This window comes from Raphanus sativus, chromosome 5 (assembly GCF_000801105.2).
Source record: "Raphanus sativus cultivar WK10039 chromosome 5, ASM80110v3, whole genome shotgun sequence".
Classification (NCBI taxonomy): domain Eukaryota; kingdom Viridiplantae; phylum Streptophyta; class Magnoliopsida; order Brassicales; family Brassicaceae; genus Raphanus; species Raphanus sativus.
In genome coordinates this window covers 39,228,715-39,241,605 of record NC_079515.1, presented here as the reverse complement: position 1 = coordinate 39,241,605, position 12,891 = coordinate 39,228,715, and the positions used below count along the sequence as shown (strand labels likewise).

Below are 12,891 nucleotides of genomic sequence, written 5' to 3'. Positions count from 1 at the left end.
ACTAGGTAGTCAATTTACCTAATGCACCAATACATATGATATTGCGACAATACCTTTTCATTCCACCGGTGAAAAACGTGGTTTTAGTTACTCTTACATATGCATCAAAGAAAATTTCCATTGGTAAAAATGGAAAAGTCTATTAGACTATCTTCTCCCAAAATCTTAATCCTCGATAAATTAATAAATCCTATAAATTAATAATTTTTTTCGTTCTGAGTTTGATTAGTTCAAAATATAATATCAATCGATAAAATAATAAGATAATATTTTTTAGAAAACTCTATATGAAATATATGATTCCATTAAAATTATAAATTAATAATTTTATATACAAATCAAACATTATTACTTTATATTCATAATGGTTTTATCTCTATTTTTCCTAATAATTTAATACATTTTGATAATATTTAGTAAAATTACATCTAAAACCACATTTAAATTCTAAAAAAAATATATTTATATACACAAAAATGTGAAATTCAAATTTCTAAAACTTATTTAATGTATACACAGCAAAATTAATTAATTTTCTTATTTTATATAAAATATATATTTTGAAATAGAAAAATCCAAAAAAGAAAAGAAATTTTCTATAAATTAATCTATCTATCTATCTATACTATTATTTGCGAAGTGATTTTTCGTAATGGAGCTCTCACGTTAAAAGTTAGAGCGGTTAATATCGATATTACCCTTAATGAATGATTAAATTTATTTATTAGATTAGATTAATGATTATAAATTAATATTATAAAAATTAGCCATACATTAAAACGAATTTTAATTTTTTTAAACAAGATAATTCAATAAACTGTCATACTAAAAGTTATTCAGAAATTAAAATATATTTTAAAAGTAAAAAGATAATTCTTATATATTCTGTGTTGTTATCAGAAAATAATATATTTTATCTATACTATTATTTACGAAGTGATTTTTCGCAACAGAGCTCTCACGTTAAAAGTTAGAGCGGTTAATATTGATATTACCTTTAATGAATGATTAAATTTATTTATTAGATTAGATTAATGATTATAAATTAATATTATAAAAATTAGCCATACATAAAAACGAATTTTAAATTTGTTAAACAAGATAATTCAATAAACTGTCATACTAAAAGTTATTCAGAAATTAAAATATATTTTAAAAGTAAAAAGATAATTCTTATATATTCTGTGTTGTTATCAGAAAATAATATATTTTAATGTATTTTGAAAATAAAAAATTAAGATCTAATATTTCTGGAGAACTTAAAAAATAACTTACTTGAAAAAATATCTCAAATTATATTATAAATATTATCTCAAAAAATTATATGAAAACGTGTTTGAAAAAAAAAACAATTCCATGTATTTATTTTTATGTTTATCTATATTTTTCTTTCTTATTTGTTAATTTTTATAATTATTAATATATATACACATATAATAATTGGATTTATCATTAAACTAAAATATTAAAATAGTTTAATAAAAAATATATTTCTATTTTTATAAATGTAATCTGTCATGGGACATTTTTTTAAGTTATTAAATTTATTAACGAGTTATATAAGCAATAACAATACATTTATTTATATTTGTTTGTTAAAGTGATTTTTGGGGTATTTTCTTTTTATTATTCAGTCGCAAAAAAAATTATTAGTTATTTAAGTAGAAAATTTAACATTTATTTGTCTTTATTTTTTCAAAATATTTTATTAGGAATGAAAATTATATTTTAAATATATTTTCAAAATATCTACCTTCAAAAGAAAATATTTTGAAATTATTAATTTTTTATTTACGACAAGTACCAAATATTTGTATTTTCTTTTCCAAACACATTTTCAAGAGTTCTACAAAATTATGATTTTGTTTAAATTAAAATTCTTTTAAAGACTATTATGTAAAGAAAAATGTGATTCTACTTTTATATAAAAAAGTATTTCCACAAGTGCTTTTTATCTATAATTATTAAAGTTAAAAGACCATTATAATTATGATTTTATAATAAAAAATAATATTTTATAGGAAAACAGAAATTTCTGCATTTAGAAATGAAAATAACAATAGAAAAATAGATAAAAAATGTTCTTATCTTATACATTATACATTAATGTTTTGTTTGTCAACAAATTTTTTCTGTTTGAATATTATCTTTAATGAATTTGTATATATAATTAAAAACAAATTTATATTAATCATATTATTTTTTAAATAAAATAAGATAACTTATATACTGTATTGTTATCTTAAAATAATTATTTCTATTATAAAAGTTTTAAAATAAGATATAAAATAGTTTTAAATAAGATAATTCTTATATATTGTGTTGTTATCTAAAAATAATTATTTCGCTCTCACATTTAAATTTAGAGTGTTGAAATTTTGTATTATTATTAATAAATAATTAGGTTATATTAGTTAATATATAATTACCCATAAATTAAAAAATAATTAGTTTGGTATTCATCATTATCCACAAGATTTTATATTATATTATCCAAAATATTTAACATCATATATTTTAAAAATAAATATAATTTATTTATATATAGATATTTTAAGTTTATTTTACGTAACAAAAGATATTTTATTGGAATAAAAGATATTGAATATTAAATTACTATTTAGTTAGTTATTAAATATTTTAAAACATGAGAAATTTTTTTTAAGATTTTTGAATTTATAGTATATTTTTATATTTTTAAGACTATTGAGCCCGCAAGTGCGGGCAAAACACCTAGTAATCCTATGAATTAATAAAATTTATTAATTTCAATATTATTATTTATAGAGCTTTTAATGTACACACGAGCTCCAGTTGTCATTTTCACTTTGTTTAAAGCAATTACTAGCCCTTGACCCGTGCGACCGCACGAGTATTAATTATCTATTTTAGTTTTTATACTAAATAATATTTGACCGTTTTACATTGATTAAGTTAAGAATGGATATTTGATACTCACTCGGATTTGGTTCAAATATATTTGCGTTTCTGGTTTCCGCGACCGCACATGTGCTTATATTTGTTTAAAAACAATTATTAGATGAAGTTTAAAAAATGATTATAGTACATTTATTATTTGTTTTGTGTCATCAATTTAACATGTAACTGATATTTAGTATCATAAACAATCCAATATATATATATATATATATATATATAATTAGAGTCATGTTTATCCTATGTATAATTTTATATTTTTCAATTTGACAATATGAAAGAGAATATTAGTTAGTAAGGTATACAAAGTTGATAAATTAATTTTTTTATTTATATTACAAATATTAATACACTATGAAAAATTTGTAAAATTACTTTTATTGGAAAAATAGTTGTGAATCTAAAAAAAATCTATTGGATTAGCATATTTACATTTATAATATTAGCTAACATACATAATTCTCTGAGTTATTTTTAAGAATAACTCGTGTCCCTAATATCAACCCAAGATTTTCTTAGTAACGAAATGTATTTAATTTTAATGTACTTAAATTTAGATAGGTAGAGTTAATCATGGCGATATATTTTAGGTAATTAAAATCGACACTGATTTTTTGTTTGGAAAAATAAAGAAGATTCGCTTGTGATTTGGTTTGTTGACAAAACTTAGGTGGATTTTGTATTTGGTTATTGTCTTATTGATTTCGTAGTTTGATTTGAAGTTTATAATTTTTTAAAATGTGGTATTTTTTATACTAATGACCTCCATAGATTTTTTTTAAGGTATATCTTTATGTCTTATACAGTAATATTTCAATGTGATTTTATATAGATGAAGTGAATTTTATTTTGTAACATAGAACTATTAGTTCAATCACATAGAGCTATTCGTAAGAATCTTCCATTTAATTCCATAAATTTGGTAATTAAGATTTTATTCTGGTCAAAATTTGAATATATTATGTACTTAAATGTGATAGTTTGCGATATTTATGCCACTATATTTATAGTTAACATTCGTTTATAGATTATGAAAGACCATTAAAGTTAATTTCTTTTAATTTTAAATAAAAATTGATTTGGGAAAGCTTAGGTCTGATTTGAAGATTGTGAAGTTGGTTCGAAGTTTATACATAAAAGTATTTATGTAGATTTTTATATTAGTGACGTGCAATGATTTTTGGAGAGGTATGTCTTCAATTCTTCGTGGCCCAAAGATTCATACGAACAGCTCAATGTGAATTAAAGAGGGATTAAGTAAAAGTTTTGATTTAATATAGAAGTGAAGTTAAAATGAAGTGAGGCATAACTCAAGCCAAGGCAAAACAACATACGATACCTTTTGGGATTTTATGGCATTAATCGTGTACTTGCGATATTGTTTCAATTAGTCGAGGTTGTTAAATCTATTTTAGGACAGTATTAATCCATCCAAAAAAGACAAAAAGACAACCATTAAATTAGTTAATTTAATTAAATTCTCAGTGGCATTTGCTTGTAAATAATAGAAAAAACTAAGAGTATTTCTATATGTGTACTTCTATTTTAATAAAGTAGATTGCTCTGTACTTTAATAATTGATCCCGTTTATCTGTTTCCCTGGAGTCTTTTTTTTTTTCGAGAAAAGGCATTCTCTTCTCGTTTCCGTAGAGTCTTTGTCTAAGGCAAGTACCTTTTCACTCATTCGATCTTCAACTTCTTCTTCTCAGATTAGATCTCGTACTTGGTAAAGAGCTCTCCAGTCTCTTTGTACCTCTTCTTCCTTTGTTCCCTCGTAATTTTTCCAACTTGAATAGTTAGTTTCACCTCCTCATGTATAATTTCAGTTCAAGAACGCGAGCGTTTTGCATTACTCAGTCACTGAGAAACTCATTTGTTACATCTTGATATTAGTTCTATCTATAGTCATGTTTTCCAATGTTCAAATCTGTTTCTTAATCTTGGTTTGCTATCGAGTTTGACAGAATAATTCATAGACCTTTTGCTCTTAAAATTGTACTTACAGAATGTGTCTTTAATTCTTCAATTTTAATTTTTGTGGGGAAATTATATTCTTGTAGAAATATCAAAGACCATTATTAGCATGGAGTGCTCTATCAAGGATGACGTTACTCAAGTAAATCCAAATCTTTTGCTCCATTGAGAAAAAAAGGAAGAACATTGTCTTAGTTAGTCTCATGTGTTTTTGCAATTCTTTGACAGTTGATAGGTAACACTCCAATGGTGTATCTGAACAACATCGTAGATGGTTGTGTTGCCCGTATCGCCGCTAAGCTTGAGATGATGGAGCCTTGCTCTAGTGTCAAGGAACGGTATATCTCACTTGCAAAACACTCTCTCTTGTTTAACTCTATACATTTGTTTTCTGATATTATTTTTTGTTTTTTCTTGGAATGAGCAGAATTGCATATGGCATGATTAAAGATGCAGAAGACAAGGGACTTATTACTCCCGGCAAGGTAACAACAATCCGTTTTCTACTAAAATCATCCCTTATTGCTAAAATCTTGGTGATATTACTACTACTACTTCAGAGCACATTGATTGAGCCAACTTCTGGCAACACTGGGATCGGTTTAGCATTTGTTGGGGCAGCTAGAGGCTACAAGGTTGTGCTCACAATGCCTGAAACAATGAGCCTTGAAAGAAAGGTCATTCTATTAGCATTAGGTGCAGAGGTTCACCTCACAGACACGAAAACTGGCGTTCCAGGATTACTCGACAAAGCCGAGGAGATATTAAGCAAGACTCCAGATGGTATCATACTACACCAGTTCAAGAATCCTTCAAACCCTCAAGTACGTACATATAGATTCTCTTCTCCAGTTATGTTTTCCTTTGATCTTCTTTTTGTTATACTAAAATGGTATTTATGCAGACTCATTATCGAACCACGGGTCCAGAGATATGGAGAGACTCTGCAGGGGAAGTAGATATATTGGTGGCCGGTGTTGGGACCGGTGGAACCATTTCCGGATCAGGAAAGTTTCTCAAGGAGAAGAATAAAGACTTAAAGGTACACAAATTAAAAGTCAAAAGTCATATATCAAGAGAAACATTTTAGTTTATTTTTCTTTCTTGAGCACTTGTTGTTTATCAACAGGTTTATGGAGTGGAACCTACCGAGAGTGCAGTACTCAGTGGAGGCCAACCTGGTAAAGAGTTTGTTTTTGATCTTTGAGTTTAATGTAAATACCTAAGTAGACCATCATTAGTTGGTGGATTTCCTTGCTGTTCAAGTCTCTTTCGTGGTCACTTAAACAACACGGTTCGTGGTTTCTAGGTCCACATTTGATCCAAGGTATTGGAGCTGGTATCGTACCGGACAATTTGGATTTCAACGTTGTTGATGAAATCATTCAAGTAATGTAGCTGAGATTTTATTTTTTAATCTCTTTTTTTCTTTTTGAGATGAGATGTCAGAGACTGAGATCTTTGTAATCTTCAAATTGTTTTCTTCAGGTTACAAGCGTGGAAGCTATTGAAACAGCCAGACTTCTTGCCCTAAAAGAAGGATTACTGGTACAATCTATGGTTAAATCGGTTTAAATAGTTATGTTTTGTTTAGCGTTTCTGATAAATGTCATCATCTGGTAGGTGGGTATATCTTCCGGAGCTGCTGCAGCCGCTGCTATTAAGGTGGCAAAACGGCCAGAAAACGCCGGGAAGCTTATAGTTGTAAGTGATAGAGTTTTATTACTTGCAACACAAATTACATTAGTCATATAGCTTTTTGTCATAATTGGTCTTCCTTAACCAAAAGTCAGACCGGTTTTTAAAGATTAGTGTCCGGTTTTCAGGTAGTTTTCCCTAGCGGTGGGGAACGTTACTTATCGACTCAATTGTTCGACTCAGTGAGACGTGAAGCAGAGAGTTTAACATTTGAATGAGGCTTACACACAACAAACATGACCTGGCTTGGTTCAGTTTGGTATTTATTTCCTCGCTGGTTTAGTTTCCCTTTAAACCATTGTTTCTTGATATTTCAAACGATTATCACCCAAACCATATTCGTTTTCAAATATATATTGAATTACAACATTATTAGTTATATAACGACTACCTATAATCTTAAATCCATATTACTTGAGGATTATGGAAGAGGGAGTAGATCAGAGGACAAGAGACTATAAACAAACACATCATGGATTTCACCTTTGACATTACTGTACTTCCTGAGCAAACCTTCTTTCTGAAACCCAACCTTCTCGAGAACTCTTCGAGATGCTTTGTTTTGTGTTTGCACAAAAGCTTGAAGCCTCAAAACATGAGGCAAGTCATTGAACACCTGTGGTACTGCAACTGACACTGCTCTTGTTGCTATTCCTTTTCCCCAATATTCATGAGATAATCCATATCCAATATGTGCTTTGAATCTTCAAATATGCAATTGTAAGAAGATATTTACATGTGCTCAAATAATGAAAATATACAACTTAAAAGCAATTGTTAGTGAATGTTTGATATAACTTTTACTCTTATGCTATATGTTTTCTCTTACATAGATCTGAAATTTTGTTGAGTCTGAAATGATATAATTCAGTTCATTTGGATCAGTGTTATAAGAATCGATTTAGTAGGAACTTAAGAATTTCTGTCTTAGTTGGTAAATATATTATAAACGAAATAATTTTTCAAAAACTATTTTTAAGAAATCGGTTTAAATGGCACCTAAACACCTACTTTTATTCACTAATTTTTTAAATAAAACGTCTAACTAACACTAACAGTTTCTTGAACATTGATATGGACCAAGGTCACATATGCCATAAAATGAAATCATATAGTATATCGGACTATATGTTTTAGAGAATATTAATAATCCAGTGGCTATAACTATAAGTAACTGTACCTATCATCGCCGGCCTCGGGGAAGATTGAGATGAATCCGATCGAACGGTCATCGATGCAGATGGAACGCCTCCATGGATGTGGCATGCATACGTCTCGTATAAAGACTAGAGCTTCCTCTTCCGATGTCAAAGTCTGCCAACGTAGATTCCCGGTCACTCGAACATCGCCGGCCCATCTCAAGAAATCGTGAGCATCCGTTAGAGCGAACGGCCGGAGAGTAATTCTTGAGAGATCAATATGTGAAAATAATACTTTTATTAAGATTGGACAATCTTACATCAATGGAGTGGAGGCTCATTATATAGAGACACTCCGAAGGATCTACACAAACCCTATTTACAGCTGTAAAGATAAAGCATCACACAACAACCTTATCCTACATCACTACACGTTAGAAGAGGATCAAAGGCGTTGTGCGTATGAACCAGCTGTGAAGCCGTACCGAGTTGCTCTGTTCTGCAATACGACAAAGGTGAAGAGGATGACCGTTGAATCAGAAGCGCTGTGGGCTTTGCTTCATCTGAGTCCATTGATGTCGTATGGGCCTTAGACTGGGCCTTATCTCCAATACCCCCCCTCAAACTTGGCGTAGGAGTTTCTTCTACTCCAAGTTTGCTTCGAAGATGTTCAAAAACTTTCCGCGGCAGAGCTTTCGTGAAGATATCTGCTACCTGCAATGCCGCCGGAATGTGCTTCGTCTCGATCAATCCTAGTGCAACTCTCTCCCTTATGTAATGCCAGTCGCGCTCAAAATGCTTAGACTTCTTGTGTAGAGCGGGGTTAGTACTCAGATACACCGCCGACAGGTTATCACATAAGAGAAGAGTGGCCTTGTCCTGAGGTATCTGCAGATCACGGAGGAGTTGAGAAATCCATGTGATCTCCTGAGCCGTTTCTGCCATGGCTCTGTATTCAGCCTCCGTTGAAGATCGAGACACTGTCTCTTGTCTTTTCGCTGACCAAGACACCAAGTTAGAGCCGAAGATAGTGCAGAATCCTGTTGTGGAGCGCCTTGTCTCAGGGCAACCAGACCAATCGCTGTCACAGTACGCCATGAGGGAGAAATCGGAGCTCTTCTTGATACGCAACCCAAACCCAACAGTACCTTTTATATACCGCAAAATTCTCTTCAGAAGCGTAAAGTCTGTAACTGTGGGGGCATGCATCCGTTGACACACAAGATTCACCGCAAACTGAATGTCAGGTCTTGTGATAGTAAGATACTGCAGCTTCCCTGCCAAACTTCTGAAGTAAGTTGGCTCCTCAAACAGTCGTGAGTCAACCTCTTCAATTCGCTGTGGCAGAGGGGTAGGCATAGGGTTGCATTCAGACATCGCCGCCATGTGTAAAATCTCCTTGATATATGCAGTCTGATGCAGGAAAATTCCGTCTGACACTGTCTGCATTTCAATTCCAAGAAAATACGTTGGAACTCCCATATCTTTCATGCTGAAACGGGAAGATAGAGCATCCACTAGAGCTTGAAGAAGAGCCTCAGTACTTCCCGTGAGTAAGATGTCATCCACATATAAGAGAAGAACCATAAAGTTGTTGTCTCTACTATATGTGAACAACGATGGATCAGACATACTGCACACAAAGCCAAAGTCAATCAAAAAGTTGCTGAATGTGTCAAACCAGGCTCTCGGGGCCTGTTTTAAACCATATAACGCCTTGGTAAGCTTGCATACGTAATCTGGCTTTTCTGCATCAACAAAGCCAGCCGGTTGCTCCATGTAAACAGGTTCTTGTAAATCACCATGGAGAAACGCACTTGACACATCTAGTTGTCTGATTTTCCAGCCTGTTGATACGACAATATTAAGCAACAAGCGAATGGTCGCTGTCCTCACCACCGGACTGAATGTCTCCAGATAATCCAGACCTTCCTCCTGATGACAACCCTTAGCAACAAGACGAGACCGTAGCTTCTTCACAGTGCCATCAGGATTATACTTGATGGTGTGCACCCATCTGTTACTTAGGATGTTCATGTCGTCTGTAGGTGGCACTAGAGTCCAAGTGTTCAACATATGAATCACCTGCATCTCATGTGAAACCGCAGCATTCCAGCCTGGATGTCTTAAAGCTTCTTCTATATTTTTTGGAGTGGTAACAGAATAGTGAGGAGCAAGCAAGGCATAGCGAGTGTTTGGTTTATGAATGCCAGCCTTCCTTCTTGTCTGCATCGGATGAATGTTGGACTCTTGAGGTGCCAAAACAGGAGGGATCTCTACTGGTGGTGGAGGTGACTGAGCTACCGGAGGTTGTTCTTCTACTGGAACCACAGGAGGAGTGGGAATCAGAAGCTGAGGCTGAGGCTTGGGGAACATCTGCATCCGCTGAGGTTCCAAGGCCGGAGACATATCCTCTTGAGTAGCCATCTGCCATGCTTTCAACAATCTTGAATCATACTTGAGGACTAGGTGCTTGTACTGAGCTTTGAAGGGAAATAATTCTTCATCAAAGATGGCATGTCTAGAGATGTAGACTTTGCCTGTTGGGGGATACAAGCACCTGTAACCTTTATACGTTGTACTATAGCCAAGGCACACACACTGCAGAGACTTCGGCTCAAATTTGTGTTCTTGCAGAGGCCGTAGACAGGGATAGCAAGCTGAGCCAAAAACGCGGAGAGCAGAGTAGTTTGGCTTCTCTTTATACAACATCTCATGTGGGCTGTTATTGTCGAGAACAGATGATGGAAGAAGATTGCTAATGTAGCTTGCGGTGACAAACGCTTCTACCCATAGATTTAATGGAAGGTGGCTGTGAAACATCATTGCCATTCCCAACTCTGTAAACTGACGATGTCTCCTCTCAGCAAGACCATTCTGCTCTGGTGTATATGGACAAGACACACGATGAATAATGCCATTGTTTTGCAAAAACTGCTTCATCTGACTGTTAATGAACTCTCCTCCCCCATCAGACTGAAACTCCTTGATGCTGCCACCAAATTGGTTCTCAACCATCTTTTTAAACACAGTAAAGACTTGAAAGAATTCAGATTTATTACGAAGTGGATAAAGCCACGAGTAACGAGTACAATCATCCACTAGAACAACATAGAACCGGAATCCTTGACTAGACATAATTGGAGAGGGACCCCATAGGTCACAATGAATCCTCTCCAAGGGTTTAACTACATGAGACTGAGACTTAAAAAACTGAAGTTTACTACTCTTCCCCATCTGGCAAGGCTGACAAACGAGGGTGGTTCTGCTCTTATTGACTTGAATTTCCTTGCAGGTTTTGAGATGCTGAAGAACTTTGAAGTTGGCGTGACCTAATCGCAGATGCCAGAGATCTTCTGAGGTTGCTTTCTGACGATCTGAGAAGAGTGCTTCAACTCCTCCATCCTTCAACACATACAATCCTTTATTTCTGGTTCCCTTTGCCACCACTTTCTCCTTGAGGAGATCAATCAGATACACACTTTTAGCATCAAAGAATACACCACAAGGATAATCCTCACATAATTTTGAGACTGAGAGTAAAGATTTTTGTATGGAAGGGCAAACCAACACTTCATTCAATGAGATCGTACCTGCCGAAGAGGAAACAGTGGCTGACCCAACATGAGTGATAGGCAGGTAAGCTCCATCGCCTACCATTACAGCATCAGAACCCTCATACGGATGAACACCTTGAAGATTGGTTGCAGAGGAGGTGATATGGGCTGTAGCTCCAGAGTCAGGGTGCCAATCACGATCATCAGAGACACGCAAAGCATTGAAGGCTGCAGCAGGAGGTTGATAGTTGTTGTCAAACCTGTTGTAACACTTCAGAGCTGTGTGTCCCACTCTTCCGCATATCTGACACAGTGGCCTCTCAGACTGGTTTGTATTCGTAGTAGGCTGATGCTGAGAGAACCCACGGCCTCGACTGGAGTAACCACCTCGACCACGATAGAAGCCACGCCCCCTTCCTCTGTGATAAGGATTCTGCACTTGACCGGTTTGTTGAGCTGCAAAAGCCATATTAGGATTCACCGTAGAGTGGTCTTCATATGACTTGAGCTTAGCATCGAACCCTTGAACTTCAGAAATGACATCATTGAATGTAGGAGCAGGGAACTTTGTGAGCGAACTCTGGATGACCGTTGTGATTGGATCAAACTCTCTTCCCAGGCCATTAAGAAACCCAAAGATCTTCATCGAGTCGTCCACCGGTTTCCCAATAGCACTGAGCGAGTCACAGATCGATTTGAAATCTCTGCAGTACACCGACAAGGACTTATCTTTCTTCGTCAAAAGTTGAAGACTCCTGCGCAAAGTGAACTCGCGTGAAACAGAGCTTTTGTTGAAGTTGTCAGCCAACGAGATCCACACTTCCCTTGACGTAGGAAGCGTATGGACAGAGCCCAACACTTCCTCCGATAGAGTACCAAACAACCAGGAGCGAATCAGCTGGTCCGTACAGAACCACGCTTCAAACTGAGGATTGGGTTCTTCAACTTCCTCTGTTCCTCGAACCACCATACGCATCGCCGGAGGGGACACCACCGCACCATTAACGAACCCCAACAGTTTCTGACTAGACAAAAGAGACTCAAACTGAGTTTTCCAGAGTAGATAGTTGCTGTCATTGAGCTTAAGCGTAACGCAGCTCAAGACATGAACTTTACTCGGAAATGGGTAGGTAGCCGGATCTGCCATACCTGTTAAGGTTTAGACAGCTCTGATACCATGTGAAAATAATACTTTTATTAAGATTGGACAATCTTACATCAATGGAGTGGAGGCTCATTATATAGAGACACTCCGAAGGATCTACACAAACCCTATTTACAGCTGTAAAGATAAAGCATCACACAACAACCTTATCCTACATCACTACACGTTAGAAGAGGATCAAAGGCGTTGTGCGTATGAACCAGCTGTGAAGCCGTACCGAGTTGCTCTGTTCTGCAATACGACAAAGGTGAAGAGGATGACCGTTGAATCAGAAGCGCTGTGGGCTTTGCTTCATCTGAGTCCATTGATGTCGTATGGGCCTTAGACTGGGCCTTATCTCCAATACAATATCCATGTTCTCTCTGCTTCAGTGCTTTGGTTGGTGGGACTTTGACTTTGAAGGACTATTATACTACTATAT

At 34.5% G+C, this 12,891-nt stretch overlaps 2 protein-coding genes across 3 annotated transcripts; one reads left to right on the top strand and one right to left on the bottom strand.

The window, feature by feature from the left end:
* The first annotated feature begins 4,506 nt into the window (after positions 1 to 4,506).
* On the top strand, positions 4,507 to 6,993 carry LOC108835881 (bifunctional L-3-cyanoalanine synthase/cysteine synthase D1). 2 transcript variants are annotated; one of them, XM_018609103.2, is made up of 11 exons: positions 4,507 to 4,601; positions 4,998 to 5,053; positions 5,140 to 5,249; positions 5,339 to 5,396; positions 5,472 to 5,735; positions 5,816 to 5,953; positions 6,041 to 6,092; positions 6,221 to 6,300; positions 6,400 to 6,459; positions 6,535 to 6,615; positions 6,738 to 6,993. In XM_018609103.2, exons 2-11 carry the CDS (start codon positions 5,021 to 5,023, stop codon positions 6,825 to 6,827), a joined length of 966 nt encoding a protein of 321 aa, XP_018464605.1. In that variant the 5' UTR covers positions 4,507 to 4,601; positions 4,998 to 5,020; the 3' UTR covers positions 6,828 to 6,993. The 2 variants fall into 2 exon arrangements, with proteins under 2 accessions (XP_018464605.1, XP_018464606.1); XM_018609104.2 differs by having other exon boundaries at positions 4,572 to 4,663.
* A 23-nt stretch (positions 6,994 to 7,016) lies between these two features.
* On the bottom strand, positions 7,017 to 8,150 carry LOC108835882 (uncharacterized). The gene is made up of 3 exons (XM_056985912.1): positions 8,132 to 8,150; positions 7,790 to 8,063; positions 7,017 to 7,313 (listed from the first exon to the last, which is right to left on the bottom strand). Exons 1-3 carry the CDS (start codon positions 8,148 to 8,150, stop codon positions 7,031 to 7,033), a joined length of 576 nt encoding a protein of 191 aa, XP_056841892.1. The 3' UTR covers positions 7,017 to 7,030.
* Between the last annotated feature and the right edge of the window lie 4,741 nt (positions 8,151 to 12,891).

Coding starts and splice junctions, on each gene's coding strand:
- LOC108835881 (XM_018609103.2), top strand. CDS start 5,021: ATGGAGTGCTCTATCAAGGATGACGTTACTCAA. Junction 6,093..6,220: donor ACTCAGTGGAGGCCAACCTG/GTAAAGAGTTTG, acceptor CGTGGTTTCTAG/GTCCACATTTGATCCAAGGT. Junction 6,460..6,534: donor CCCTAAAAGAAGGATTACTG/GTACAATCTATG, acceptor ATCATCTGGTAG/GTGGGTATATCTTCCGGAGC.
- LOC108835882 (XM_056985912.1), bottom strand. Junction 7,314..7,789: donor CCCGAGGCCGGCGATGATAG/GTACAGTTACTT, acceptor GCATATTTGAAG/ATTCAAAGCACATATTGGAT.